Here is a 27517-nt window from a genome sequence, read left to right as displayed (position 1 = left end):
TCGAGATATCGCCCACCCCTACTCTTAAGCTCACAAAGGCTGCATTTATTTAAAATCTTTGGGTGCGGCTTTTTGCAAATGTAGGTAATTGTGCCGCACCTTTGCGAGGCTGGTGATGAATACTGATGGCCTGCGTCTGGTAGTTCCCATCATCGTTCTGAACACAGACAAGATGGGAATCCGCCCGCTCGTTGAAGCATGCGCCCATCGCCAGCACATGCTCGTTGGACTTATTCATTGCCTTCATGAGCTGAGAAAAGAGAAAGCCGAAAGATAACTTGTCATAAGTTATGCATAATCCGAAACCTTAATTAAGTTTTTAAGGGTTTAAGTCCTAGATGAGTGAATGACAGCTTTTAAAGAAAGCAGAGTAAGACACAAGGCAGCCAAGGCTTTAAATAATCCCTGCTATGTCAAAGGTCTGCCACTACAAGTTCTGCTCCGTCAAACGCTTTTCAAACACAAGCTAAATACCAAAAGTCTCCAACTTTTAGTATTTAGGACACAGAGGACACAGAAGACAAGCTGTTGTCAATGCTTCACTTGTTTCATTGGACATTAGTCATGAATCTGCTACGCTCGCTGTTACTCATGCTGTTCCACATAAATTCCAAATACATTTTCCATGAACTCTATTGGAAATTTGTTGTCATACAACAACCAAAAATAAGTTTTTTTCTTCATTCACCTCATTGTAACGGTTGCTCGGTATCTTGAGGCACGTCTTCCTCACTTCCATGTCCACCACTAGCCCCTTGACCAGCGGCAATGTGTACTGGTAATTTCTGAAGTCCTGTAGATGTGGGAAAATTCAAACGCCATCAGACGACTTGACATGGGTTCACATTGACAGTAAGGCATGTGCTAAATGCAGAAGAAGAAGTGAAATAAGAATACTTACAGCCAGCAAGTTCATGATGGTATGACCAGTTTCTCCAAAAAGAGGTTTTCTAAAGCGAACACTAAACAGTGGGCAGGGGTAGACTGCAACACAAGTGCACGATAAGAACACGCCAGGCTACCACAACAAGTCACGCTATTTAAATCAGCAGCTCACAATAAGCTCCTTCACACTCCAAATGACTCAGAGGCCCCTTTTATGTAATACTGCAATTACTTTAATGTAAAATCGGGGGCCTGTGTGCTTACCAAGTCCTCACACACCCCGGTTAAACATGAGACTAGAACCGTACATGGTGCTTCTAAATGTGAGAATGCTTGCATGTCATGGATGAGGACTCATGAGTTGAGAAACACACTGATAATATATTCCATCTCCACAGGAGGCAGTGCTTACGAATTAGTGCAGAGAAAACTCTGCGTGAGAAGAGAGCACAGAAAAAGACATTTTCTGCATTATGGTTTCCTAAACAGCTCTTATACAGGCATCAGAAAGGGGCCTTGCATTCTCACTATTCTGTAAGTGTACACGTCTCCATGTGAAGAGGTCAAAGATACAATCAAAACTACAGGAACAATCCATATCTTTCAACGTCCGATACGGCTAAACCATTAAACAAGCCTCAAATTCAGCATCAAACCACAAACTCACATCGGTATTCCGCCCCTAGTCGGAGCATGAGTCGGATGGGAAAGACCTTGGCCCAGGGGGTCTCCCACTTCTGCACTAGGATGCCAAAGAGGTAGGGCGGGTTAGGCAACGGCAGGTCCTTCAGGGTCTGGAAGCTGGGGCTGATGTAAAGGAATCCGCCGTGCTCCTTGCTGCCCAGGAAGCTCTGAGTGAAGAAGGAGTGGCCCAGGTGACTTAACACATTTCCTGCACAGAAGGAAGTGTGGGATTAGATCAGGCTCAACCACTTTATTTTCATGATTAAGCCATTTCTACTTGGATAAAAGGCGAAAATAAAACTTTTAGATCGCTAAACACGTTTGCAGAAATGTAAATACCATAAACAATAACAATAATGCTGGGTAACATTTTATTTTACAGTGTCTTTGCTACAGATGTTACATGTAGTTACTAGGGATGTGCACGAATATTCCAATTATGAGGTTTCGAATGAACCTTTATGCTGAGGAGAACATCCAACGCAACTTTAAGGGGACCAAGAGAAACATGAATATGTATTTCTGCTCAGCTAGCAACACTGGATATCAACCACACGGCATACGCTAATACCTTTTCATATACTGTCTACTTTCTATGTATAACAATTATATCTAATAACGTATTAGACAGGACTGTTAAGACAGATCTGGCTGGCGTTCTCAGCGCCATCAAAATTAAAGTCACAACAACAAGCGTGTTTACGTCCCTTCAGAGTTCCTACTGGTGGTGCGAATGCAACCAGGTAAATGTTCCTAAGGCCTGGGACACACTGGCTCCGTGGCGTAAGCGTCTCAGCTGCGTGGCGTGTCCGTTTTTATTTCGGCTCCCATGTTAACAGGTTAGAGCTTGCAGACTGCCTGTGTGACACTCAGGCGCGGCTCGAGCCGTGCGGAAAACGCGTGCATGCTAGAAATAGAACCGACACCTATTTTTCACGCGACACGCAAGCGTGTTGTAAGCGTTTCCAGGCAAAATAGAATAGGAAAAGATGTTTATATGTTATTTTGTGCACGAATACATATTAAAGCAGCATTAGGTAACTTTTGAAATTTTTCTCTCGGGGTCCCCCTACAGTTGGGAAACAGTATTGTTTTCTACTACAGTCGTAAAATCTGTCATGGTTACAACAGAGGATACACGTGTGCATTTGTTGACAAGCGATACCCCCGAACTCTGCGGAAGGAGTTCTCACGTCTTGGGCAGACTGCCAGCGTTGCGTGTGAAATGTCTTCATCCCAGGTACATTGGCATATATTTCAGCATGTCATATGAATATAGTTTCATGGGCTTTATTTTTTTCAAATGCCAAAAGATCGCGTAGCTCACGTTTACAAGCCAGCGTCTTTATAGTAGCCTATTGGCTACTGTTTTACATAATGGATATGCTAATTCAATTCAATGTTTGTGTGGTAGGTAATAGCCATATCCTCAATATTATAATATCAAGCTACCATAGATGAATCTGCAAATTTGTAAAATCGATTTGCATTATAGCCTGACTGAGGCAAGACACTTTCACCAGAAAAATAAATAAACAAACATGACTATCAGCCTGCCCTGCAGACATAGGATAGTTATCCTTTTATTTTGTCCGTCTAATCATGTATTATTTACTTGCAAGAATGTAGCCCCTACCAAACTTGTACACACCGTTAAGAAAGACATAGGCTTACTGATTTATTTATTTTTTGACGGCCAGCATCGGGCACGCACCCCTCCTCCTCCTCGAGCTCACGCCAGCGAGCGAACGCTGGACCAATATTGATCCTCGTCCAGCCTTTTATTTAGTCACTCTCCCTTTTTCTTTCTATTGTCCTCTGACAAAACCTTTGGCTTCTTGGTTTTACTTGCTGCTTCGGCCATGACAACATACAGAGGTAAAAAATAAAAACGCTCGTTGGGCTCTCGCGTCAGAATTTGAGGAAGTGGAGGAAGTGACGTATGCCGTAAAGCAGTCGAATTTTGTAGTTCTCTTTGTTCGCCGGTTACTACCCAAAACCCGAAGTTTAAAAGTACGATTAAAAATGCTACAGACCCCGTCAGGCTATGGCAGACGTGTCATTCAACCTATTGTAAGTCGATGTACCATCACAAGAGACTTGGAAATATATTATGAAGGTTGAAAAGTTACCTAGTGCTGCTTTAATAAATTACATTTTGATGGTTGAAAGTCTAGGTTTTAACATAAATTCAGATATACATATAATTTAAAAATAATTAATGATCAATTTTCAAATATTGCACCTGTCAATACAGAACGAAATATTATGTAGTCTATTTTGCTGTCAATACTGCTGACAGTGTCTTTATCAGTAGGCTTTATATTTATGCTTTATATTTTTATATATATATATATAATAATAATGTTTATTTTATATAGCGCCTTTCTCAAATCCATATATATAATGAAATATAGGGCTTCCATATACGTCCTCCCTGTACGTCACCTAGCAGCAGCAGCGCCACGTCAGTCAGACATGTTTCTGGTGTGCAAAGAAGACACAAAAAACGCGACGCAGCCGCCACGCAACAGAAACGCCACGCTCACGCCACGCTCACGCCACACAGCCAGTGTGTCCCCGGCCTAAGGGAACCATTAGTTCTCGGAAGTACGACTGGGTGACAAGGATTGTGTCTGGAAAACAATTTCTGCTGAAGTGGATCCTCAATGCTGTTGGGGCCAGCAGCCTCATTTTACCTTTAAGGGCCTCCTGGCAGAAAGGTCTAATTTTATCTATGTAGGCCGCGCTCTCATTTTGTCTGGATCAGTTTACCAGTACGGGCCCCCTGGTGGAGGCGTATCAGTTTACCTGTGAGAGCCTCCCGATACAGCTGGATGAAGTGGCTGAAGACGTCCTTGGGAATGGTTTTCTCATCAGGGAGGCACTGCAGAAGCAATACAACCTCTGCCTGGCCCACGGCATGCATACCCTTTGTTGTCATATACCAGCACTTCCTATTTACATCTTTAAACAAAGATGGCACAGATGACTGTTATGGCTCATGGGAATTGACTTCTATTTCAAAAACATGCTGTTCTTTTGAACTTTCCTAAAAAAATTAACAAAAATGTATCACGGTTTCCAAAAAAAACATTAAGCAGGACAAGCGTTTTTCAACATTGCTAATAATGAGAAATGTCTACTGGGTCAAAAATGGCCATAGTTGATGAAACACCCGTGAATGAGAATTTCCCCCCCAAAAAAATCACTCCATTAATACTAAATGTAAACCATAGTAAATATCTAGCGAGGAATGGCTCACTTACAATTGACCAGTTTGACCATGGCCAATAGGTTGGCATTGAGGACAAACACAAGGGGATCAGGGCCACCCTCCTCAAGCTGCTGCATCAGCACACTCTCAGCAGGTCTTTCCTCCACAGCATAGTCTGCAGACAAGGCAAACAATATCATTACTGTAACTAGCCACAAACTGATCCATGACAGACACTTTCCTCTCATGGTACAACCCAGATGAGGAACCAACCCAATGAAAGCCCTCCCTTAGCATGAGTGGTGGAGACAGAAGCAGAAACACAGATACATGCACACAGACATGCACAAACAAACACCAATAGTGGAGACAGCTGAATGGTGAGGATGGGCAAGCACCTGTGATGTGGCCTCCCGTACCTCCTTTAATGCCTGTGGAGATGAGGATGGGAGGAAGTCCGTCCTCTGGGATCAGACTGAGAGAGCTGCCCACAGGGCTGGCGGTCGGGGCTCCAGTGGCACGGGCCGTCTACAGCAGCGGGAAAAAAACTAATTTATGACCGCAACATAACATGACTCATGTCTCAGGATAAGCATAACGATTGGAAATGAGCCTATGCCTGAAAAAACTCCATATTAGAGATGCATTGAAACAGTTTATCGAACTTGAATGGATCAAAGTAAATTGTCACCTCAGAAGCATTGGCTCCTGAGGATTTGTTTGAGTATTGGGGCACTGCCACAGGCTGTGAGGGGTTGGGGTTTGCCGGCGGTCCTTTAGAAGAGTCTGTAGCTTCGCCGTTGGGTAGAATACCGTCAGCAAACCAAACCCTTCTTTGCTCTCGAGGAAGAGAACCTGGAAGTACATGCACACGGTGAGGCTTAAGAACAGCTAACTCTGGACTTTAAATGATAAACAGCCTGGTATATAAGGTATAAGGTATATAAAACAAACAAACAAACAAAAAATGGTCAAATTTTTGCTCTGACATAATGTGATTTTTTCAATCCAATTTTCAATAAATTATCTGAAATTGATTTGCTGTGACGGAAGGTTCTATGCACATGTAAAGTGCGCAAGATACTTTATTATCTCCGTGTGAATGGGAGAGTTCACATAAAAATGTAAATTCTGTCATCATTTACTCACGCTCATGTTGTTTCAAATCTGTTCTGTGAAACACAAAAGAAGATATTTGAAAAATATTGGTAACTAGGGGTGTCACATTATACTGGTATTGACAAAATCATGTCGGAGGAGATGATTGTTATTGTGAATTCCTTTGGCCACTATATTCATGTACTAAAAACCTGATATCGTGACAGCCCTAAAGAGTTTGGTGACCATTGCCTTCCATTGTATAGACACAAAATTCAGAGAGAGACATTTCTTAAAATATTTTCTTTTAAGTTCAACAAAATAAAGAAGTTCATGCAGGTTTGGGACAACATGAGGGTGAGTCAATGATGACCGAAGTTTAGGAAATGACAGCAGCACGATTAGGTTTGGGCAGTGATTCCTAATCTTGGTCCTGGAGTATGTCTCCCTAATAAAACACACCTGATTCAACTCATCAGCTCCAAGACCTCAAATATGTGTGTTAGATAAGAGGGACATCAAAAATGTGCAGTGTTGGAGGCACTCCAGGAGCAGGTTTGGGAACCACTGGGTTGGTGTAAGTGAAGCTCCCACCAAACAGACCTAGAATGAAGTTTAGGGGTTGAGGACCCCCAAAGAGCCCTGACACAATTTGAACACTGCTGAAAAGTCCAAAAAAATCCGCAACCCACAAATTAACAACGTTTTACCTTGGCAATATCCTACAGACTTTACCTTCAGAGCCTGGTTGTTTAAGGACACCAACAGGCACCATGACGGTTGGTGGTGGGGTGCTGAGTGCTCCTGATGCCTGGGCTTGCTGCAGAGGAGGAATTGTGGAGCAGTACTCAGCTGGGTTGTTGGGATTTGGGCTCTGGTTGCCACCACCTCCCATGTTCTCCCATGCTTGAGCTAATGAGCGAGTTCAAATGATCTGGTTATACATATAGTAAAACACTAATTTCAAGTGTTAACTGGTTAATTTCTGCATAAAGCTACTTGGAAACAAAGTTATTTAGTTCTTTATAATCCTTAAAGTCTTGGAAAATATTAAAACCTTTCTCCGACCTGCACAAAACAAAGGCTTCAATTGAACTCTGAAAAATTGACCATAAAGATTATGTATTAATGAAAACTACAGTACATTAGTACCATATATATATATATATATATATATATATATATATATATATATATATATATATATATATATATATATATATATATATACATATAGAGTATATATGTGTATAAATGTAACCAGAACTCAAATTAGGAAAATTTGAGGTCAAAAACTCCCAGTCTATAAAGGGAAATTTATAACTTTTCCTATGAGTTTCATTTCACTCACCATTCATGATTGCACGGTGGCAGGTAACACAAACCCTGGCTTCTTTCCTGTCCATGTACATCAGTCTGCTTTTCAGACTACAACAAGCAGCACAGAACACCTGGCCAGACACACATCACAAAAACATTTGCTTTGATAAAAAACGATCTATACCGAAAATGATACATAATAAAATAATGGAAAGAAACTATATGAACCAGACCAGCCATGACTCATGAACCAGTTATCGGGATGAGGACATGGTCTAGAACAATCACAGTTCTGTCAGATTAAACCATTTTGCACCACAGCTACATTTCATTTTCACAGAGTTCTTTTCAGTTGTTCTTTCCAGCCCATATCTGTGAAAATGTCATCAACGATGCAGCAGTTTATCACCAAGGGAAATTAAGACATTACTCCAGCAGTCTTGCAGTTATTTATGAGTGCTGCATAGACAAACATTTCTCCCTGAAGGAATTTGACAGCTTCAGGTTTAGAGTTGCCCGACAATTACCCATACTTCCTTGAAATTCTGCTCTGTCATTGTAAGCCAGTGTCCCACTAGCTGTCACACCCACTGACTACTTTTCCTGAAATCTCAACCGCATTTAATGATTAAGAATGGAAGAGGGGTGTGAAAAATAAAACAAATGAAGCTTATGAATAAAAATTGCCTCAAACTCTAGTGGATGTCAGCCTTAGAGTGTTATGGCTATCAAAACATTATGTTAAATAGTACAACATCATGAGACAAAGTAAAAACAAACTTGTATTCTGCTTGAGCTTCCAACTTGTTAGAAGTCAATATTAAATTGATTTTTAAATATCTGAAGAATGCTGCTTGCCCATGCAAAACTCACCTCCACAATGCAAGGACGCTGTGGCCTGTTGTCAGCACTGTGCAATGCGGTTATTAAAGTGTAATGAGAGGTTTTTAAGCATGTGGTTGCTAGGGAATTTTTTATTAGCTACCAAAAATGTAAACTGAAAAAGATCCAAGTTAAAAGAGCCAAAGTTTAACATAAACCTGATTGCTTAGAAAAGTAACATCACACCAATTCTCAAAAAGCAGCAGCATGATTTAATCTACCACAAACAAGTTACAGCCTGCTAGTTAAATACTTGGATTAAGGATTTAAATAAAGTAAAAAAATATATACCACTCAATAATGAACAAAATGCTTTACCTTGCCACATGCCCGACAGTGATGTCTTCTTTTAGTGAAAGTGAACTTGACCTCGCACTTCATGCAAATGGGTGCTTGGGAGTCAGGAACCCAAACAGGAGCCACTTCCCCCAAGGAGCTAAAGGGTTTCTTAGAGAAGGCTCCCTGTTGGTCTGCCTGGAGATCATTGTCTGGACTCTCAGATGGGATGAGTAAGCCTGAAGAGCCATCTCCATGCTTTCCATTCATTCGAACAACCCCAGACTCGGTTACTCCACTCGACGTCTCAAGGCCTCCTGTCATACTCTGCGGCTCCAGGTTCTTGTTCTTGCCAGTAGAGCCAAATTCATTCTTAACTTGACTGGATAGAGGCTGGGGAATCTGCAGCTTCAGACTGACAGGCTGTTTTGGGCGGGCACCACCGTAGGGAACGCTGACAGGCTGCAGCTGGCTGTTGTTGAGTTTGCCTGTTCTGCAAGATTCCAATCCTCGAACTTGATCACAACACTCTTGTTTGCTCTCCTCCATTTCTTTTTCCTCCGTCACAGAGTCCTCCTTTGAAGGGACCGCTGGCTGGCTGTGTGCATCTCCATCAAAGTCCGCATTCAGACCATTGGACAGGGACTTCTCAGCCCCTGATGATTCAGAGTCTCTGTGAATCTCTTTGTGGTAATTCTCTATTGTTTTCTCTTTCTCTTCCTGATTTAACACCCAAGTATCTTTCCCTGTACTTTCATTCTCAACCAGTCCACCATTCTGAAAAGCACCCTCGTGATTCTCCCTCTCAAAATCCAGTTCTCCGCCACCATTCACAGAACTGTGCAATACTGCTTCCCCTTTCTGGGGATGACTTCCTTCTGGAAATACCAGATTACAGTCCCTCATTCTGACCTCAAGGACAGGTGAACCAGCTTCTGGCTTGATTGCCTCCATCTTAACACCATTCTTAAAAACAGGTGGCCTATTCCCAGGTTCATCAAGGCCAGCACCACTTCCCTCATCGGTACCATTCTGCTCCGTCTTAAGCTCACAGGCACCAGTATCCTTAACACTTTGCTGATCTGTAACAGCTTGACTTGTCTCATCACCATTGGCCAGAAGGACGTCAGACCGGCCACTATGATCAGGACTAGCTGGAAAGCCGTTTTCCAGCACCACGCTGTTGGAGGACGGCATGTCTGCCAACTGCCCGTCAGTGCTCACCAGCTTGCCAATGTTGGGCTGGGGCAGAGGGGGACTATGAACATCTGCTGGCCGTTCTTCGCTCCTGCCCTCTGGCTGTTGCCCCAGGCCCTGTTTCCCCTCTAACCTGGTGACCTCAGCCAAAGAGGGGCCATCTGACATCTGGGCATCCAGAAGCGGCTTGAAGCCGATAGGGCTGTCCCTTGGGCTGAGGTCAGAGTGGGTCAGTGCTGGATTCAGGGAAAGGAGGTGTGATGGCGGAGCCAGAATCTGAGTCCACTTGGCATCAGAGAGAGTCGGCGTGTCCGTTTCATCTAAAAGGATGAAAAAAGAGCTCATTAGCTTTCTTTCTGAGAAGATTGAAACAAACAGATAAATTGAGAAATTAGGTCAGGCTAGATTGGAAAATGTTGAGGAAGTGGGGCAATCTGGTCATTGCCTTGGGATCCATCTGTCAAACTGACACATCAATGCTTTGGAATGTGGGCAGGCATTGCCTTTCTCTTACATACATCCAAGCGTGATCAAGCAGACACATACTCGCACTGCTCTCCTTCACTATTCAGCTTTGTTCTGGGGCCGTTTAATAGTTTAAAGTCTCCTTTCACCCCATTAATCTGTCAAGATTAGTGTCGGAGAGGGGATATACATTCATTCCACCGTTCAATGGCTTCACTAAGAGGGTGGCTGTGTGTGAGCCAAGTTTGTGTGGCTTTTAATGTTCTTTGTGACATACAGGACAAAGCAATCAATAAATTCCAATGTCAATTTTATACGGCTGTGCACCAGGAGCTGTTGTCTGCATGTCCCAGAACCGTGATCAAAATAATATTAATTGCAATTTCCTGCTATAACTCAAAACGCACATACAAGCTTAACCTTGTAAATTACATGTGCTTGACTGTGTGACACCAATTAAACAGTGTTCAGGAAAATCAGGGAGAGGCAGAAGTCCTGAGGGGAAATGCTAATTCAGTTGACCCCATTTACACCACAGACTGCTGCCACCAGCAGAGTTACCTGCTTGTGCTAGCCATGCTGTGGGCAGCTCGACAGTGCCAAACATTTGTTCTATTTATATCAGCACCTGTGTTACTCTGCGTTCAGTTCTATGGAAGTAAAATAATGACATGTTTTTGAAACAAAAAAGCTTGTTGAATTGCACTACTTGAAAAAATATGCAGCGCATTAACCCTGCTTGCATTTTAATGCATTGTAATTTTTTAGGACTTACATTTTTATGGGCTGAAATTCAACATGGTTGTATATTTAAGCTGTGAATATTTCAATTCAAAACATTTCACATATTCACCTTTCAGATTTCACTTCTAAAATAGTCATATTTTACTTATTTTATTCATGTTTATACTATAATATTCGACAGGCAATTTTTGGTCCATTTTATTTTGCCTCAACAAATTCAGTGGTTTAAATTCGACAGAAAATTCAACATTTGACATCCAGGAACGGCAGGAATATCAGTGGATTGCCGATTGATAATCTCCATAGCTGTTAGTCGACCTCACCAGCAGGTGGTGCAAGCGGCTGTTGACAAAGAAAACTATAGAGCAACTTGAGAGAGTCATTCATTCATAAAAACGGATTTACAGAAAAGGAGCAAGCGGTAAGTATTTGTGATGATTTTCAGGGCCAGTATAGCTATGAAAAAATGCTGATAAAGACACAAAAGCTGTGTTTTAGTTCTGCACATGTAAGCAGCTTTCTCTACCGTGAACGAGATTATAATGTTATTCCCCGATGTACAGATAAAACGTTAAATCTGAGGTTGTAGACATATGAAGAGTTTGGTTCCAAAACGCAATAAATCCAATAAATGTGTTTTCTTTACCAAGAAAGTGGAAAGATGAAAACCACTATTTTCTGTTTCAAACTTTCACATAGCATTTGTAGGTCATAATAACAAAAAAACATTAAAATCCAGGTTTTGATTTTCAAAGATTTATTATAAAAACGGATTATTTCCCCCCCCCCCCAAAATGCAATAAATCCATTAAAAAAAAATCAAAATGCAATTAATCCATTGAATCAATATAAAAGTTTTTTTTTTCATATTGAAACTGTTGAAACTACACAACAACGTAAGTTTATTAGTATAATATTTTTATTAAGAACTGTAAAGAAGATTGAAAACATTTGTCCTCCTCCCGAGTGCCTCATCTTCTTAATCTGCTCACGTAAATGATTCGATTTCGATGCCTTACGTTTCTTACCCACCGCAGAAATAACCACAGGTACATCAATGCCGTCAAAATTATTCATTTTTTTGTTTGTTTGTTGATCGAAAAGTACAAAATAGATAAGAAAAACTAGGAAGCCGGGTGTATTTAAGACGCTGCCGTTACTGTTTACATTGCGTGGAATGGTGCGTTGTGATTGGTTGAGAGCGGATATATCGCATTCTGCAGAGAAGGAAGACTGGCGTTTGTCGCGGTTTGGAATGAAAGGGAGAAAACATGACAGAATAACACGGCGGAAATCGCATTTTACTTAAAATTAAACATTGACTTTTCAATACCAACCAGATACAATACTGATTTTTGCAGTAACTAATTTTTAAAAAAAAATGGCGTTTATCGCGTTTTGGAACCAAACTCTTCATATATTTCTCTCGGTTGTTTAGTTTTCTTAAAGGGTTAGTTCACCCCTAAATTAAAATTCTGTCAGTAATTACTCACCCTCATGTTGTTCCAACCCCGTAAGACTTTCGTTCATCTTCGGACCACAAATTAAGATATTTTTGATTAAATCTGAGAGCTGATCACTCCTCTATAGGCTTCTAAGGGATCAAAACTTGCCGGTCCAGAAAAGTTTAAGACATCGTTAAAATAGTCCAAGTGACTACAGTGGCCCTATCTTTAAGTTTATCAAGCGACGAGAACACTTTTTGTGCGCAAAAAAACAAACAAAAATAATGACTTTATTCAACTATTCATTTCCTTCTCTGTGAGCCTCGAGATTTCGCGTAGTGTAACTGTGCAGCGCTTCTAGGTTATACGTCACACACATCACACACATGACCAGAGACGGCCAATAGTGAGCCTACGTGTGACGTACAACACAGTTCACTTATGGCTCGTTTCCACTGAGGCTTACGGTACGGTACAGTACAGTACGGGTCGGGTCGGTAAAGCATGATCCGGCTAGCGTTTCCACTGCCAACAGTACCCTTACTTGATAGGCGTGGTGTTTGCCGGAGAGAAGCGATCGACGTCATTTTCGCGCAAAGAAAGCGACATAGTAAACAACAATGGATGACAGACAGCAGATCTTGTTCTTGCTTCTCGGGATGTTTGTCACAAGAAACAAGCGCTGGCATTAGGCGTTTCTCAATACCAAGTAGCCACGCAAAGTCCGACTCAGGAGAATGATCCCGAGGACGCGAGTCCAGTAATTCTGCTGATGGAACAGCGCGTTCTTGAATGCGCGACTCAGCTCGCTCTGCTACTCCGGTTATGTACATTTTAGGCAACAATAAAACGAAATATGTTATAAAACACCACTCTGCTTCTTTTCGATTTAATTTAAATACATTTTAAACATTATAAGCACACAAATGTGGTTCAGGCAACGCATACCCTATATTGATTATATTCACTGCATGTAACGTTATATTTATAACAAAACTAAATATAAAACACAATCCTGCCTCTTTTCGTTTAAATTTAAAAATATTAAACATATTCCAGGCAATGTATTGCATATTGCATTGGTACAAATGTTGCAATAAACAACATTACAGATGATCTTGTAATAAAATAAAATAAAATAAATGACAAAACTATCTATTTTTGTTGAATTTCAGTTTTATCAATAATAGCCATTATAAAAGTATAAGTAAAAGGTACAAAAATATATACAGTAAAGCTTTAATAACAAAGCAAACAATTCAGTCAAATATACAAATTCAGCGCTCAAATATATGAAACTTCACTTAGCCTTCTGCCAAAACTATTGGCCAGGGAACGAATTATAGATTCACGAGACCAAAGATCGCCTGTTAGGTCTGTACAAGACGAATTATATCTCATGTTTAACCACTACAGAGACGTCAGAGTCAGCGGCAAACATCAGAACGGCTAGCCGGGGAAAGGCTGCTCCAGGCGGGGTGCACGAGCGCCGAGCGTCCGGTGATTGCTTGGAATGGATCTTCAAATGATCATAAATCTATAAATAAACCACAGATTTGAGCTTTAAAAAACTACTTTCTCGCCTGAAAAACTCTTAAAACTACATTTCGTGACACAATAACAGTAGTATTATATTTTAACTGTATGCTTCTAATGCCCTTGTAGCACGCGCAAGTGACGATACTCTGTCAACCAATCACCGTTCTGCAGTGAGTCTAGCTCCACCTTTTAGTACCGTACCACTGTGCTAGGTACCCCAACGGAAGGGTACCCAAAAAGTGGTACGGTACGGTTCGGCTTTTTGGTACCATTCACAACTTTTGACAGTGGAAACGCAAATAATTGCGTACCGAACCGAACTGTACCGTACCGTACCGCTCAGTGGAAACGAGGCAATAGTGTAACTGCGCAATGCTTCTATCTCGAGGCCCATTAATATTTTTCAAGTAGTGCAATTCAACAGGCTTTTTGTTTTCAAAAACATGTCTCATTATTTTACTTCCATACAGTTCATTATGTTCTAATTCACCTGACAAAGTGGGTTATCTGAAAATAATGTAAACGTGCCGAGATTGAGAATTTCTTTTGTTCTGTTGTATGGTCTCAGAACATCTATGACTTTCAGAGCTCCTGCTTTATTCTTTCAACGTTTTGCAAGTTAGCAGTTCTCTAACCTTCATTCTGTTCAAACTCATCCAGCACCTTGTCCAGGTTAAAGGCCTCAGCCTGGAAGTAATTCTCCATGGGTCAAAAAGCTCCACCCTGCCAAGTGATGAGTGAACCTGAAAGGGAAGTTGCTTTTTTTGTAAGCACATAAATACAATATTTTCCAAATGCACAGGAACACAGAATGCTAACAAATTAAAACCTTTTAAAAGTACAGTGAACTGTGAAAGTTTTCCAGAGTCTGGTTGTAGATCTGATTAATTAAAAAGTGATATTTGGTGATGCTCTATAAAATGTCATGAAAATGTCACCATATATTTTAAAGGCTGATACAGATGATTGTATGTAACTGATGATTGATGAATAATGTTTGGATTGGTGGTTGATGGGTGTGTGATGAGATCTTGTGCAACGAGATCTCGCAAGACTAAAAATGTGACTATTTCTCGTCGAGTGAAAAGCTGTCTCGCGATATCGCCATGACGGGGTGTGAGTCTCAAATTAGCATAGAATATGCCACCATTCACATTTCGCTGATTTTATAAAAATAAAAACCATTATAAACTATTAAAATGTCTACTCTGCTCATCCAGCACGAGTTGCAGTCGCACACAGTGCAGCAGGAATCACAGTTCACTGATCGTGTGACGATGGTGGATGATTCGATGCGCAGCAGAGCCTAAGCGTCTGATAAATGTCTTATCTTGTAGAGAATTTGCGCTCAGCACTGCCGCTCCCCAGACCCGTCGCCAGACCTCAGTCTTAAGGGGGGCATGTGAAATGCATGGGGGGGCACAATTATTATTAGCCTACGTATATTTATAATAATTGTATACTCTATTCGCGCAGCACGTAATCGTCACGTTAAACATAACCAACAGCTTTATGACCAGGTAGCCTATAGCCTACACCACATTACATAGAAGCAATGTTATGAATAACCATAACATACTTGACTATACAACATATTAGATGTAACACCAGTCCAGAAGCTTCTCTAAAACATTGCATTTTGAAGCAGTCAACAGAGGGATATGCATTGCCAATGAGACACACACACACACACTGATGTTACATCTGACACTGAAGCTTCAAAGCGCGTATCGAGTACGCAGCGCAATTTCTCATGAAGCTCTGTGCCGGAGGCGATATTTTTTTTCACAGGATGGTAGGGGAAGACTCATGAATATTCATTAGGGAACTCATCCCTGATTGGTCTTAACCCCACTGACGGGTAGGTTTAGGGGCGGGGTTAGGGGTAAGTCATCAGACCCCCAGTGACGGGTAGGTTTAGGGGCGGGGTTAGGGGTAGGTCATCAGACCAATCAGGGATGAGTTCCCTAATGAATATTCATGAGTCTTCCCCTACCATCCTGTGAAAAAAAAATATCGCGTGCCGGAGCGCGTATTGTTTTCAGAGAAACACGTGATCAACGAAAAACGAAGCCTCACTTTCTTTCCAGTCACGTTAATGCTTCACTTTGTGTGTTGGACTGTTTGAACCCAGACCACTACTCTACAGGTTTTTGGAAGTTTAAGCGCATTTACTAACTCTTTTTTTAATTATTTGCCCATCCCTAACACACGCACGGTCGCACGCACACACACGCACAGAGACTTTGAACCTACCGGTACTTTGAGTGGAGGCAGCGCTGTCCTCTCTCCAGACGAACTGAAGCGAGTAGTAAGCCGGCGAAAACTCATCTGACTATAGCTTTAAAATGCGCGGTAACTGTTGAGCGGCTACACTGACGTGATACGTCACGTACGTATCCTAACTTTCTTTTTAGTGAGGCCGTGATAGGCTGTTGCAGTGTAGATTCCCATCAATCAAACACAATCACACCATTGTTTCTTTATATATTTTTAATGTTTTAATGATAAAGAATGCAACTATTATAATATAAAATTAAAGTAATTTTTTTAAGAAAAAAAAAAAAGTGCCTGGGGTGGGGGGGGGCACAAGCATTTTTGCGGGCGGGCCCGGCCCCCTATGGCCCGCCCATAGCGACGGGTGTGCCGCTCCCTATACACAGAGTACGCACGATCGCGAATTTGAAAGTGAAAGTAAAACAAGCTCCCTGATGCCCGCAATTTAGGCTGCATACAATAGCCCGTCTCCCAATATCAAACCTATCTCTGGACTGTGTAGTTGTGGCTCTGGTCTCTGTTTTAGTCTCTGTTTGCTCTTCGAATACTAAGAGAGTACTTTGATTATGGTTGCACTTGTACTTATTGTTTGCACTTAAAAAGACTAAGAAAAAACTTATTTATTTTTGTTATTTATACTGTTTTTATTTCTCTGTTAAATTTGTGGAAAGGAGTTCAATTAGGAGGTCACACACAACCTCAATCAGAAGTTCTGGAAGCTCATAATTCATGTACAGTAAGGTCTGAAGAGACTCATGTTAAATCATACAGGAGAGAAGCCAGTTTGTTTTCTCCTTCGGTTGAGTTTATGGCAAAACCTTTTACAGTGCTTGTATTTTTTTGTCTTTCAATGCATTTGATAATGCATATTCATAAAGTAGAACTGAAATGAGATTCATTACAAGATTATTAGTTTTTTAACTGAAATGAGATTCATTACAAGATTATTAGTTAAAAAACTTCAAAATGCACCTGCAGACTATTTTTCCAGTCATGACTTGTCATTGAGGATTTCTATACAATATTGTGCAAAAATCTTGTCTCGTCTTGTTCTCGTGAACCCAATCTCGTGTCTCGTGAGACAAGTGTCTCGTCACACTATTGTGTCTAGTGTCTTTTTCACTATTTATTAGCTGATATAAATTTTTTTATTAAATTTAAAATTAAATCTTCACCTATTACCTTGGATTACCTTTGCCATCATCTTTTACTAACTTAGGGATAGCAACAGATCATGGCAAATATTTACCCTTTAAAGATCACTCTCTTGTTAAGAGATATTTGCACTTTTTTCCCCTAATTTAGCAGGCACTTTTGTCCAAAGCTACTATCAAATGAAGAATACAACAAGCGATTCATCATAGAACACAAGACCAAGTTAGTTGCTACGCACATGAAATGATAGCAGAGTGGTGTGGGTGTATAAAAATAAGTTCCTTAAACTTTAAATGTAACACTCTGAAACAATCAGTAAACTCGGATCACATTCAAGAAACATACAAGAATAATAATAATTCTCACCTGCCCAGAGGTCCTCTTCAGTAATTGCACGTCAATCTGCACAAAGGCTCCTGATAGAGCCTTTGTCTCATCCAGTCTCACACACATTGGACAGCCAAACCTGAAACAGAACAGTATGATAAGATTTCACTAATGACATACAAACTCTACTGGTTTGCATTCTCCCTGTCGTGTCTGATTCAGCAATTTGCTAAATGGATGCCTTATGTTGATACCCTTAAGGTCCAAATAAAACCAAAATCTTCCAGGTAACCTAATATTGTTAAAATAAAAGCATTTCAACTTCCAGTATAATTTGCTGAGCTTTAAAGATGGACAAAATCAGGAGCACAAAGTTGTGGCTGCCTCTGTTACATTGCATTGGATAGGCCGTCACTGTCATAGTGGGTAACGGTGAAGGCCGGTCTCACATTAGAATGACTGTGCCGAGGATTACGCCCGAGAAAAGATATTCCACCGAGCAGAGGGCTCTGAAAGTAGCAGACTAGACACATTTTACACTTAGTTAAAGATGCATGCTTTGCCACACTGTCAGCACAAAGCTAAGAAGACACGGAAGAGGGGAATAAGAAACACCAGTGATGCAAACAGCTTAAGTGAGGTTGGGGAACAGGACCCCCGATTATGCATTTGCTCTCTTTTTTGCTGTGTTAGAATAACATCTGATATTGCTTTAGACCAGAAAACATTATTAAAGAAAATGGTACTAAAGAGGAAAGTAATAAAGAGGAAAGTAATTATGAAAACATCTCATTTCGACAGGTCATGTGACAAAAACCAACTGCTCAGCTTCGGCCTTTCAGTAACAACATCGAAAGCTCGGCCGAAAAGCTGATCAATCATAGCTGTACAGGGCGGCTTTTTATTTCTCATCTCCATGAATATAACTAATAGCAAAGGTCGCCATGTCTCAGTGTTTTTATGAAGAGGATGCAACTGTGCACCTTTCGGACAGCGCAACAAGAACTGGATTAACCCGGTACTTCGGATCGGTACCACCGGTACATAAAAAATTAAACCGTTACGGTACCAGCTTTTCTTAAGTACCGACTTGGTACCGAAGTACTGGGTCTTTCGACAACACTAAAAGAAAGGAAAACCTACAATATAGAACAATTATTTGGACTACAAGCGTTAGTTAAATTCCTTGAATATGAGTGACTGAGCGGCTTTCTAGATCTTTCTGCAGGTCTTTATGGGTGAGTCACTGAATTATTCACTCAACCAATCTTCAAAAATGCTATTAGTGTTGCTTAAGTCACAGAAGTGCTGATATTTAGAACAACAACATGATATATGCACGATATATCGGCATGACGAGGAGTACATCCGCAATAGCCACATCGCAGGATGTGAGATAACAAGTAGGGATAGTAGTTGATTGGTGATCTGTACTAATCAAACAACAAAAGACACAAGAGAAAAAAAAAGAAAAAAAACACTTTTATGGCTTTATCAAAGATTAATTATATTTAATTAATACAGTGAAGACTATAGAGTGTTATTTTATATTTGATTAGTCAATTTCTGTTGTTAGACTTGCATGAAAAACAAAGCAATTGTATTTCTATTGTATTTATCTATTTATTATTTTTTTTATGTTGATGCACTTCCCTACAAAACTATCCCAAACATTCTATAATTATTAGTTCTTTCCAAATAGACCTATTCAAATTATCTGGTTAAATTGTTTTTATATCTCAACATAGAAGAAAAACTAAATATCGCAATGCCAGTTTTTTCCAATATAGGCTAGTGCAGCCCTAATTCTTGCTCATATGATATTGCTTAATTATGGCCAAAAAAGATTATAAGAATGGCTCATAGTAGGGATGGAACGGTACATGTATTAGTATTGAACCGAAATGGTACGGGCCTCACGGTTCGGTGCACGAATTTGCACAGAGAATACAAGGTATAAAAATAAATAAACCTCTAAATAGCGATAAATATTGCTCTATTCGCGTTTGGTGTGAACGCAGCATAATTAACAGGCTGCGATGTCAAAATTGCCATGCTGGAGTGTGTGTGTGTGCGCGCGCGCACGAGAGAGAGGCGCGGGCGCGATCAAACTGTGTGTGTGTGTGAGAGAAAGAGGCGCGGGCACGATCGAACTGTGTGTGTGTGTGAGAGAGAGAGAGAGAGAGAGAGAGAGAGAGAGAGAGAGAGAGAGAGAGAGAGAGAGAGAGAGAGAGAGAGAGAGAGAGAGAGAGAGAGAGAGAGAGAGAGAGAGAGAGAGAGAGAGAGAGAGAGAGAGAGAGAGAGAGAGAGAGAGAGAGGCGCGGGCGCGATCGAACTGTGTGTGTATGTGTGTGTGTAAGAGAGAGAGAGAGAGAGAGGCGCGGGCGCGATCGAACTGTGTGTGTATGTGGGTGTGTAAGAGAGAGAGAGAGAGAGAGAGAGAGAGAGAGAGAGGCACGGGCGCGATCGAACAGTGGAAACATAAAAACATACTCCGTCATTTTGTTTATGCAGGACATCATTCGAACTGCTAAGTGTTTACTTATATTTGTGTACACTCGCAATAAAACACAACATTGTGCTTCTGTCACACTCTAAACTCTTGTCAAACTGTAACCTACAACTGTCACCCAACCAAAAACACACACACACACACACACACACACACACACAGTTTTAAAAGCAAAACATATTTATCCAACAAAACAGTCTGTGGGGGCCATCTTTTGGACATTCATCATATTGCATTGGTTTTCATTTCTTGTCCTCGAGTCCAGCACTAATCTGTTTATTTTTAAGTTACACATTCTACATTGATTAATAAAGAAAATCAAATGTGTTTTAATGGTAGTATTATTTTATACAGAAATCAATCATTTAGAATTCAGATGAGAATAAAGTTAGGGACGGGTTAATGAAAATTAAGGAAAACAAATATATTGATCTGAAATATAGCAAATTAATTTTAAATTCATTCAGGTACAATTTACCAAACATTTCTCAAGTCAAGGTCTTTTTATTAATTTAATTAATAAACTAATTGTATAAAACTATTGTCAGTGGACTACAAATAAACTGGTTTATATGCCTTTATTAATAAAATCTATGTAAAAAAAAATTAAGGCTTAAGACATTTAGGTATAAAAATGCCTTCTGCATTTTTGTTTTGCTTTTCACTCCATTGTACCGAAATCGTACCGAACCGTGATGTCTGAACCGAACCGTGACTTCTGTGTACCGTTCCACCCCTAGCTCATAGGTGGTTCTGATGATCATAAAGACAACATGTAACCTAGATCTGACATCACTATGACAGAAGTATAATGAAGGACCGCAACTGAATCTCATGGCTGAAAAATAGCAAATATCACTGAAAATATATCAGCTGTCCAGCTATGGGTTGATGGAAGCAACTGTTGCACAAAGGCTCCTGATATAACAAAATAAGGTCGAACGAGGTTTACTGAGTTTACAATCACGTTCTGTTTTCACTGAAAGAATCAAGTTCACTGCCAACATGAATGTCTTGTCCTGTAATTAAAGTGTTGGAAGTTGTTTTGCCATTTTGTAGCTACATGATTACAAAAAAAATATTTGTTTTCTTAGTATAAGAAAAAAAATACATGATCGGTTCAATTATGCTATTGTGTTACTTTTGGAGGTCTTTTCACTTTTATATACAGTGGTGGCCAAAATTATTAGAACGGTAAGATTGTTTTATGTTTTAAAAGAAGTCTCTTCTGCTCAACAAGGCTTCATTTATTTGATCCAAAATACAGCAAAAACTAAATGTTGTGAAATATTGTTACAATTTAAAATAACTTTTCTATTTGAATATATTTTAAAATGTAATTTATTTCTGTGATCAAAGCTGTTTTTTCAGCATCATAACTCCAGTCTTCAGTGTCACATGATCCTTCAGAAATCATTCTAATGTGCTGCTGATTTGCTGCTCAAGAAACATTTATTATCAACAATGTTGAAAGCAGTTGTGTACAATTTCTTTTCAGGATTCTTTGATGAATAGAAAGTTCAAAAGAACAGCATTTATCTGAAATAGAAAGCTTTTGCAACATTATAAATTAGGGCTGTCAAAATAACGCGTTAATTTCGATTAATTAATCTGAGAATAAATAACGCGTTAAAAAAAATAACGCAGATTAATCTATTGATCCGTTTTGACCTTTGTGGAGCCGTTCTAGCCGTAGCCACCATTCGTGTAAAAAGAATGAGGGAGACAAGAACGCGCTGCTTGGATCATTGTTTGACGGAGTTCGTCAACTCTAAAGTACCACATCAATGCAAAGCATCCAGGAGTGTGTGCGTGAGTCGGTGAGTGTGTCTGAGAGAAAGCGCGCTTGTGTGTGTGTGTGTTGTAACTTTTCACGCGCTCTCACGTCACACAACCATTTTCTCACGCACAGAAATATCGCGCACCAAAGAGAGGACACGGAAACAGACAAGACAGAGCACGTTACTTATGATATTTAAAAAATCTCAGCTCTAAGATTCTGTCAATTTTATTACGAAAATCAAACAATAAATACCGTTTTGGCGCTTGTAAATATGACATGAGTCATGACAGATCCCATAGCGGCACGTGAACCGATCATCTCTAGCTAATAGTAAATAAACACGAATGAACAATGTTGAAAGATAAAGTAGGGCAGCCTAAAACTTACCGAAATGTATATTCCTCGATCAATCAGTGTTTTTCAACCGCGAAAAGAGGTCAATAAAACAGCTGGAGAACAATTATGTCACATAACATTTAGCCTAAGTTACCTCAGGAAAGCCATTTCATGACCATATAGCACGTTAGTTGGCTATAAAAAAAGAGCTATAGAGAGTATTTTTTCTAAATTTATGTAGCCTACTACTATATTACATATGTATTATATTTTTACTTATAATGCGTGTTTATTACAAATAACAACTTTGATATATTTAATTTGAGCTATTTTTAACCTTAAATACTTACAGTTGATATGGCTCTCTGTATTTTTACAGCATTGGGTGTTTTTTTTTTTTTTTCTTGAGAAAAATGAATGCCTTGTGTACCTATTTATCCAAATGAGTCAATATTGCATCAAATCACAAGAATTAAATTATATTGAAATCGTGAAATTTGTGTCAAGCAATAATAATAAAAAGGTAGCTTACCAGAAATTGTACCATGTAAACATTGTAAGATTGTGTATGCGATTAATTTAGATTAATTAATTACAGAGTATGTAATTAATTAGATTAAAATTTTTAATCGATTGACAGCCCTATTATAAATGTCTATACTGTCACTTTTTAATGCATCCTTGATGAAAAAAATGATTAATTTCTTTCCAAAAAAAAACTTACTGTCCCCAAACTTTTGAACGGTAGGGATAATGTTACAAAAGCTTTCTATTTCAGACAAATGCTGTTCTTTTGAACTTTCTATTCATCAAATAAGCCTGAATTTTTTTTACACACAACTGTTTTCAACATGATCAAAATTATAAATGTTTCTCGAGCATCAAATCATCATATTAGAATGGATTTTTTTTTTTACCTTTATTTAACCAGGATAATCTCTCTGAGATTAAAAATCTCTTTCACAGGAGTGTCATGGCCAAGAATGGGCAGCAGTTACAATCACAAACTTACAGATCAAAACAACAAGTAAAAAATTAAAACACTTAAAAACAATTGCACATCGAGTCTTCAAGTGACCGAATAATGGATTTAAAATGTTCCATAGACACCAGAGTTTGTGCTATTAATTATTTTCGATTTCTTTTGGAGTAGATTCCATTCAAATGGAGCTACATACATAAAAGCACCTTTTCCCAGTTGGAACAGAAAGAGTATAACAATTTTGAGACTGGAGGGAATATTTCTGAAGGGTCATGTGACACTGAAGACTGGAGTAATGATGCTGAAAATTCAGCTTTACCAACACAGAAATAAATTGCATTTTAAAATATATTCAAATACGAAAGAGTTATTTTAAATTGTAAAAACATTTCACAATATTAAATTTTTTGCTGTATTTTGGATCAAATAAATGAAGCCTTGGTTAGCAGAAGAGACTTATTTTAAAACATTAAAAAAATCTTACCGTTCTAATAATTTTGAAAACCGCTGTACTTTTGGACTTGTACAAACTTACACGATATCATGCAATATTTTAAAGCCAGCCAACCAAACTCTTCGCATCAGGAGTAAAATCCCCAAAGCCTCTACAACCGACTATATGGGTTGTGCTTGTACAAACGCAAGTCTTTAATTACAATCTGCAACCGTTGCTATAGATAACTGGCAGCGCAGAAACAAACCCTTTAAAAAACAAAGTTTCCATTAAACCGCACTGTGACTCCACCCCTGCTGAAATACAAAGAGCTTTGTTTTCACACTCACTAATTGTCAAAGTTCAAGGAGCACTGCACAATCCACTATAGACTGAATGCATGGTGCATGATGAAATGAATGCAAACTTTGCTTGTTTTAATTGCTTTTTAAAGCAACTATAAACATAAAATGCATTTGGAGATAAGCTGGTTGCGACCAAGAAACCAGGGACCATGCCTGATCAAGATTGAATTACTTGGTAGATACTGTAAATAATACATGCACAGTCAGAGTCAACTAAGGTGTTGTATTTTTCACATGTAAACTGAATAATACGATATTAAATCTAGACATTTAAAGCAATTTTTTTTAAGGGATTACCAAAAATAGTGGAATAACATTTAAGCAACATCCATTGATATAACTTTTTCATTTATACCAGAGGTAAACATTTAGTTTTTGAAAACAGAAATAGGTTCACATCAGAAATAAGGAGTGTTGTTACTAAGCCGTTAGGAGAGAGACCCAACATATCCCACACTTTCTTGCACAGTTTTGTAGGTCTGCTATGAAAAGTTGCTTTTCATGCAGGCCTCGACATTAAGCCTTGTCATGTGCTTATCCTTCAGACAAGTAAATCAGTCATTCACTTGTCCGAAAAAAAAAAAAAGTCACTTGCCCTGTGGGGAAGAATTTTGGTGGTGTAAACATAATTTATTCTGATGCAATATTTTCATCAGTGTTCTATCAGCTTTACTTAAATCTGCATATGTTTGGCATTGACCCCTGGGCATTATTTTCCTTTATAAAGGTCCATTTTTTAACCTTATAAAATGTATGTGCCATCTTTCATGCCAAATTCTTGCATTTGATCAATAAATTAAATTATTATAATAAGGCACTATAGGGCTGTTACCAATCAAATCAAATAATTTACACTGCAATAAATAATGTTATGTTTTAAATACATTTTTGTATATACAAATCATAAGAAACGTTGAAAAAAATGCAATGATACTTTTAAATATGACACTTAAACACCAGTAGGTGGCGGCAAATCATTTAATGAATGAGTCATTCATTCAACCAATTCGTTCAAAACGCTAAATCCTTTAGTAACAAAACACCGCTGATATGAGTGTTGCTTTGAGAATGCGCACAATAGGCTAGTTCTGCTGTTTGTGATCTTTGTTTGGAGAAATAGAACAAAAACAGTCAACATTGTGTCTAAAATGTAAGTAACTAACTTGTTTTTTTAACTATTAAATCAATGTAACATTTGCAATAGTGATTATTCGGCAAAACAACTCCCTTGGTCATATTATACTCAACATTTCGATTTTGTTTACATTATTTATCTCAGGTTTTGTACAACCTTTTGAGTGAAATTCAAGCACTTTTCAAAGGCTTTACATTTTTTCCAGCACTTCAGAGCTCTAAATATTACCCTATTTGAATGCTATTTTTATTGTGATGATTTTTAAAACTCAAAGTTTTACTAAAACTTTGATTTAATAATGAAAGTACCATTATAACCAGTAGATGGTGGTGACAGAGGAGCACTTATTGAATTATTAGCCATTTCCACTCCCTAATATATGGAAAAACTAGGAAGTCATAAAGTCTCCTGAAAAAAAAAACTTTCCTTCAAATTGTGACTGAATTACAAAGAAAACAAGCAAGAGCGATTCTTTTATAATCACTCAAGCTGTCGGTCAGTTCAGTATGATACTATAAGAGAATAATGGTACATTTAATAATAGAATAATATTTTAATTTTCCCTATAAAATGAGTTTTTTGCACATTACTGTTGTTAATAAAAGTTCATTTTATCTGCATTCTCAATTCAAGCTCAGAGCTATTTAAATGACGTTTAACGAGACATTATTTTTCATTCAAGTTTTTGTCACCATTTCTGAACAAGCTTTTACAATTAGGCAATATGCACAACAAGCTTCCGTTATCTCAAGGTTTTCTTTTAGTTGAAAACATTAAATATCTGTAAACAAAAAATTTAAAGAACAAAAGCCTTTAAGCTCAAGCAGCGCAAACGGGAAAACGCTAATAAAGCAGACTGCGCCAGTTATCGTACAGGTTTAAAAACAGAAAACGCAAAGTGCTGTTAGAAACTTCGCCTAGCACGCCGTTATCTGTGTTTCTGCAACGTCTGTCAGCGGAGTGCGTTTTCTCACCTGAGCATGTGGATATTGTTTTTCTCAACATGAACATGTGAAGCAATATAAACACAATAAGCATATGCTGACTCGAGTACATGAATTTTCTTATTGTGCATTTGTATTTATAGTAAAAAAAATGTATTTAGGCTACTGTTTTTCATAAGAAATACCATAAAAACCATCTAGAACTATAACTTTACATTTTACCATGGTAGGGAGGTGCATGTGCGTGATTTTACCAATGGTTATCCTGATCTAAATACATGATACTGTAGACGGCTAATGGTCAATTTTAATGAAAGTGGAATCAAAATCGCTAAAGTTCAAACGATATCAAACCTAATCACGAGTCACGAGCACCACCTTTTGTGGTCGATATGCGCCCTCAATGTGTGCACTGAAGCGAGCTTCGCGTCACACTTCTACCAGACAGTCAACAAAGCAGCATTACGCCGCAAAAGTGCAGACTCATAAGAAGACCGAGATCGTTTAGGGTGCCATTTGGGAGTTGGGACAGGGCCTAAAAGGTATTTTACTTGCTGAAAAAAGTATGAACCAGGGCAAAAGGCACATAGAATATTGTTTTCAACAGGTTTTTCAGCAAAATTTGGATCATGCTAATAATTTAGAGGCCTTAGAAATTCACATCACGATACTGAAGGCTTCATAGGGTTAAACATGCAATATTACCACATTTCTACACATCGGCACTCCCTGTATTCCCAGTAAAATCTATTCTCACATGTAACCACTAAAATTTTAATAGTGTTGTCGTGTGACTAGTTCAGTTTGGACTTGATCACTTTTGCAAGACTCTGGAACGTTGAGATATCTCACTGTAGTTTTTACTCCCTTTCTTCCTGTTATTGTTCATTTTGTAAAGCATTTTTCTGCAGCACACTGTGCCGCTAAGACTGTTGACGTGAAGCTTCCACACTCCAGGCATGGTTTCGCTGTCACTCTCGCCACTGACTCCTGTGGCATTTCACCCATGCTTTGCTTATCAGTCATCCTGAACATAAAAGCTGCATAAAGTAAGGAACAATATACAGCGATGCTCCAAAAGCTAGGGAAAACTAGAGCTCACAGCTGCCATAGTGTCTCTCAAAATTTGAACATCATAGTAGAGGATTCTACTTTCTACTCCAGGATTTTACTTTCATCTACTCTTAAAGAAGAAGAATGAAAACAGCATTGGAACTAGCCTTTGTTCCCTCATCAGTGTCATATTTATAAGAAAAGGCAGAAGTAGCTCAGATGTCTAGGACAGCAGGGCCAACTAAAGGACTATCTGTTGCTGAAGGAAGCAGGAAATCTGTCAACCAGTCACTGGATTTCAAAAGCTTCCACTGCATAATTTCCTCTCTTCCCAAGTGCATCTCAAACAAGTGCTTTAAGTCACACATTAGAAAGCTGAATGAGTCATTTTAACTTCTGCATTGCAAGTGTTGAATCACTCTGACAAAGCCAGCAAGAACCAAACCCTTAATGACTATATACT

General features: G+C 39.0%; 1 protein-coding gene across 2 annotated transcripts in view; it reads right to left on the bottom strand.

Annotated features, from left to right (window-relative positions):
• zfyve9a (zinc finger, FYVE domain containing 9a) overlaps positions 1–27517 on the bottom strand; it is a 35079-nt gene that overhangs the window by 6354 nt on the left and 1208 nt on the right. The window contains exons 2-14 of one of the 2 annotated variants that reach the window (XM_056260765.1): positions 17551–17650; positions 14388–14495; positions 8405–9879; positions 7236–7335; positions 6620–6796; positions 5478–5641; positions 5185–5314; positions 4839–4961; positions 4381–4536; positions 1553–1777; positions 902–984; positions 689–793; positions 100–250 (exon numbers count right to left, since the gene is read on the bottom strand). In XM_056260765.1, the coding sequence (XP_056116740.1) occupies positions 100–250; positions 689–793; positions 902–984; positions 1553–1777; positions 4381–4536; positions 4839–4961; positions 5185–5314; positions 5478–5641; positions 6620–6796; positions 7236–7335; positions 8405–9879; positions 14388–14457 (2959 nt within the window). In that variant the 5' untranslated portion in view covers positions 14458–14495; positions 17551–17650. The remainder of the gene's footprint in view (positions 1–99; positions 251–688; positions 794–901; positions 985–1552; positions 1778–4380; positions 4537–4838; positions 4962–5184; positions 5315–5477; positions 5642–6619; positions 6797–7235; positions 7336–8404; positions 9880–14387; positions 14496–17550; positions 17651–27517) is intronic. The other variant, XM_056260766.1, reaches the window with a different exon arrangement.

Source organism: Rhinichthys klamathensis, unplaced genomic scaffold (genome assembly GCF_029890125.1).
Source record: "Rhinichthys klamathensis goyatoka isolate OS25496 unplaced genomic scaffold, OSU_Roscu_1.1 h1tg000178l_1, whole genome shotgun sequence".
NCBI classification, from domain to species: Eukaryota; Metazoa; Chordata; class Actinopteri; order Cypriniformes; family Leuciscidae; genus Rhinichthys; species Rhinichthys klamathensis.
The sequence above is the reverse complement of the archived record's forward strand: the minus strand, read 5'-3'. Positions and strand labels throughout refer to the sequence as shown.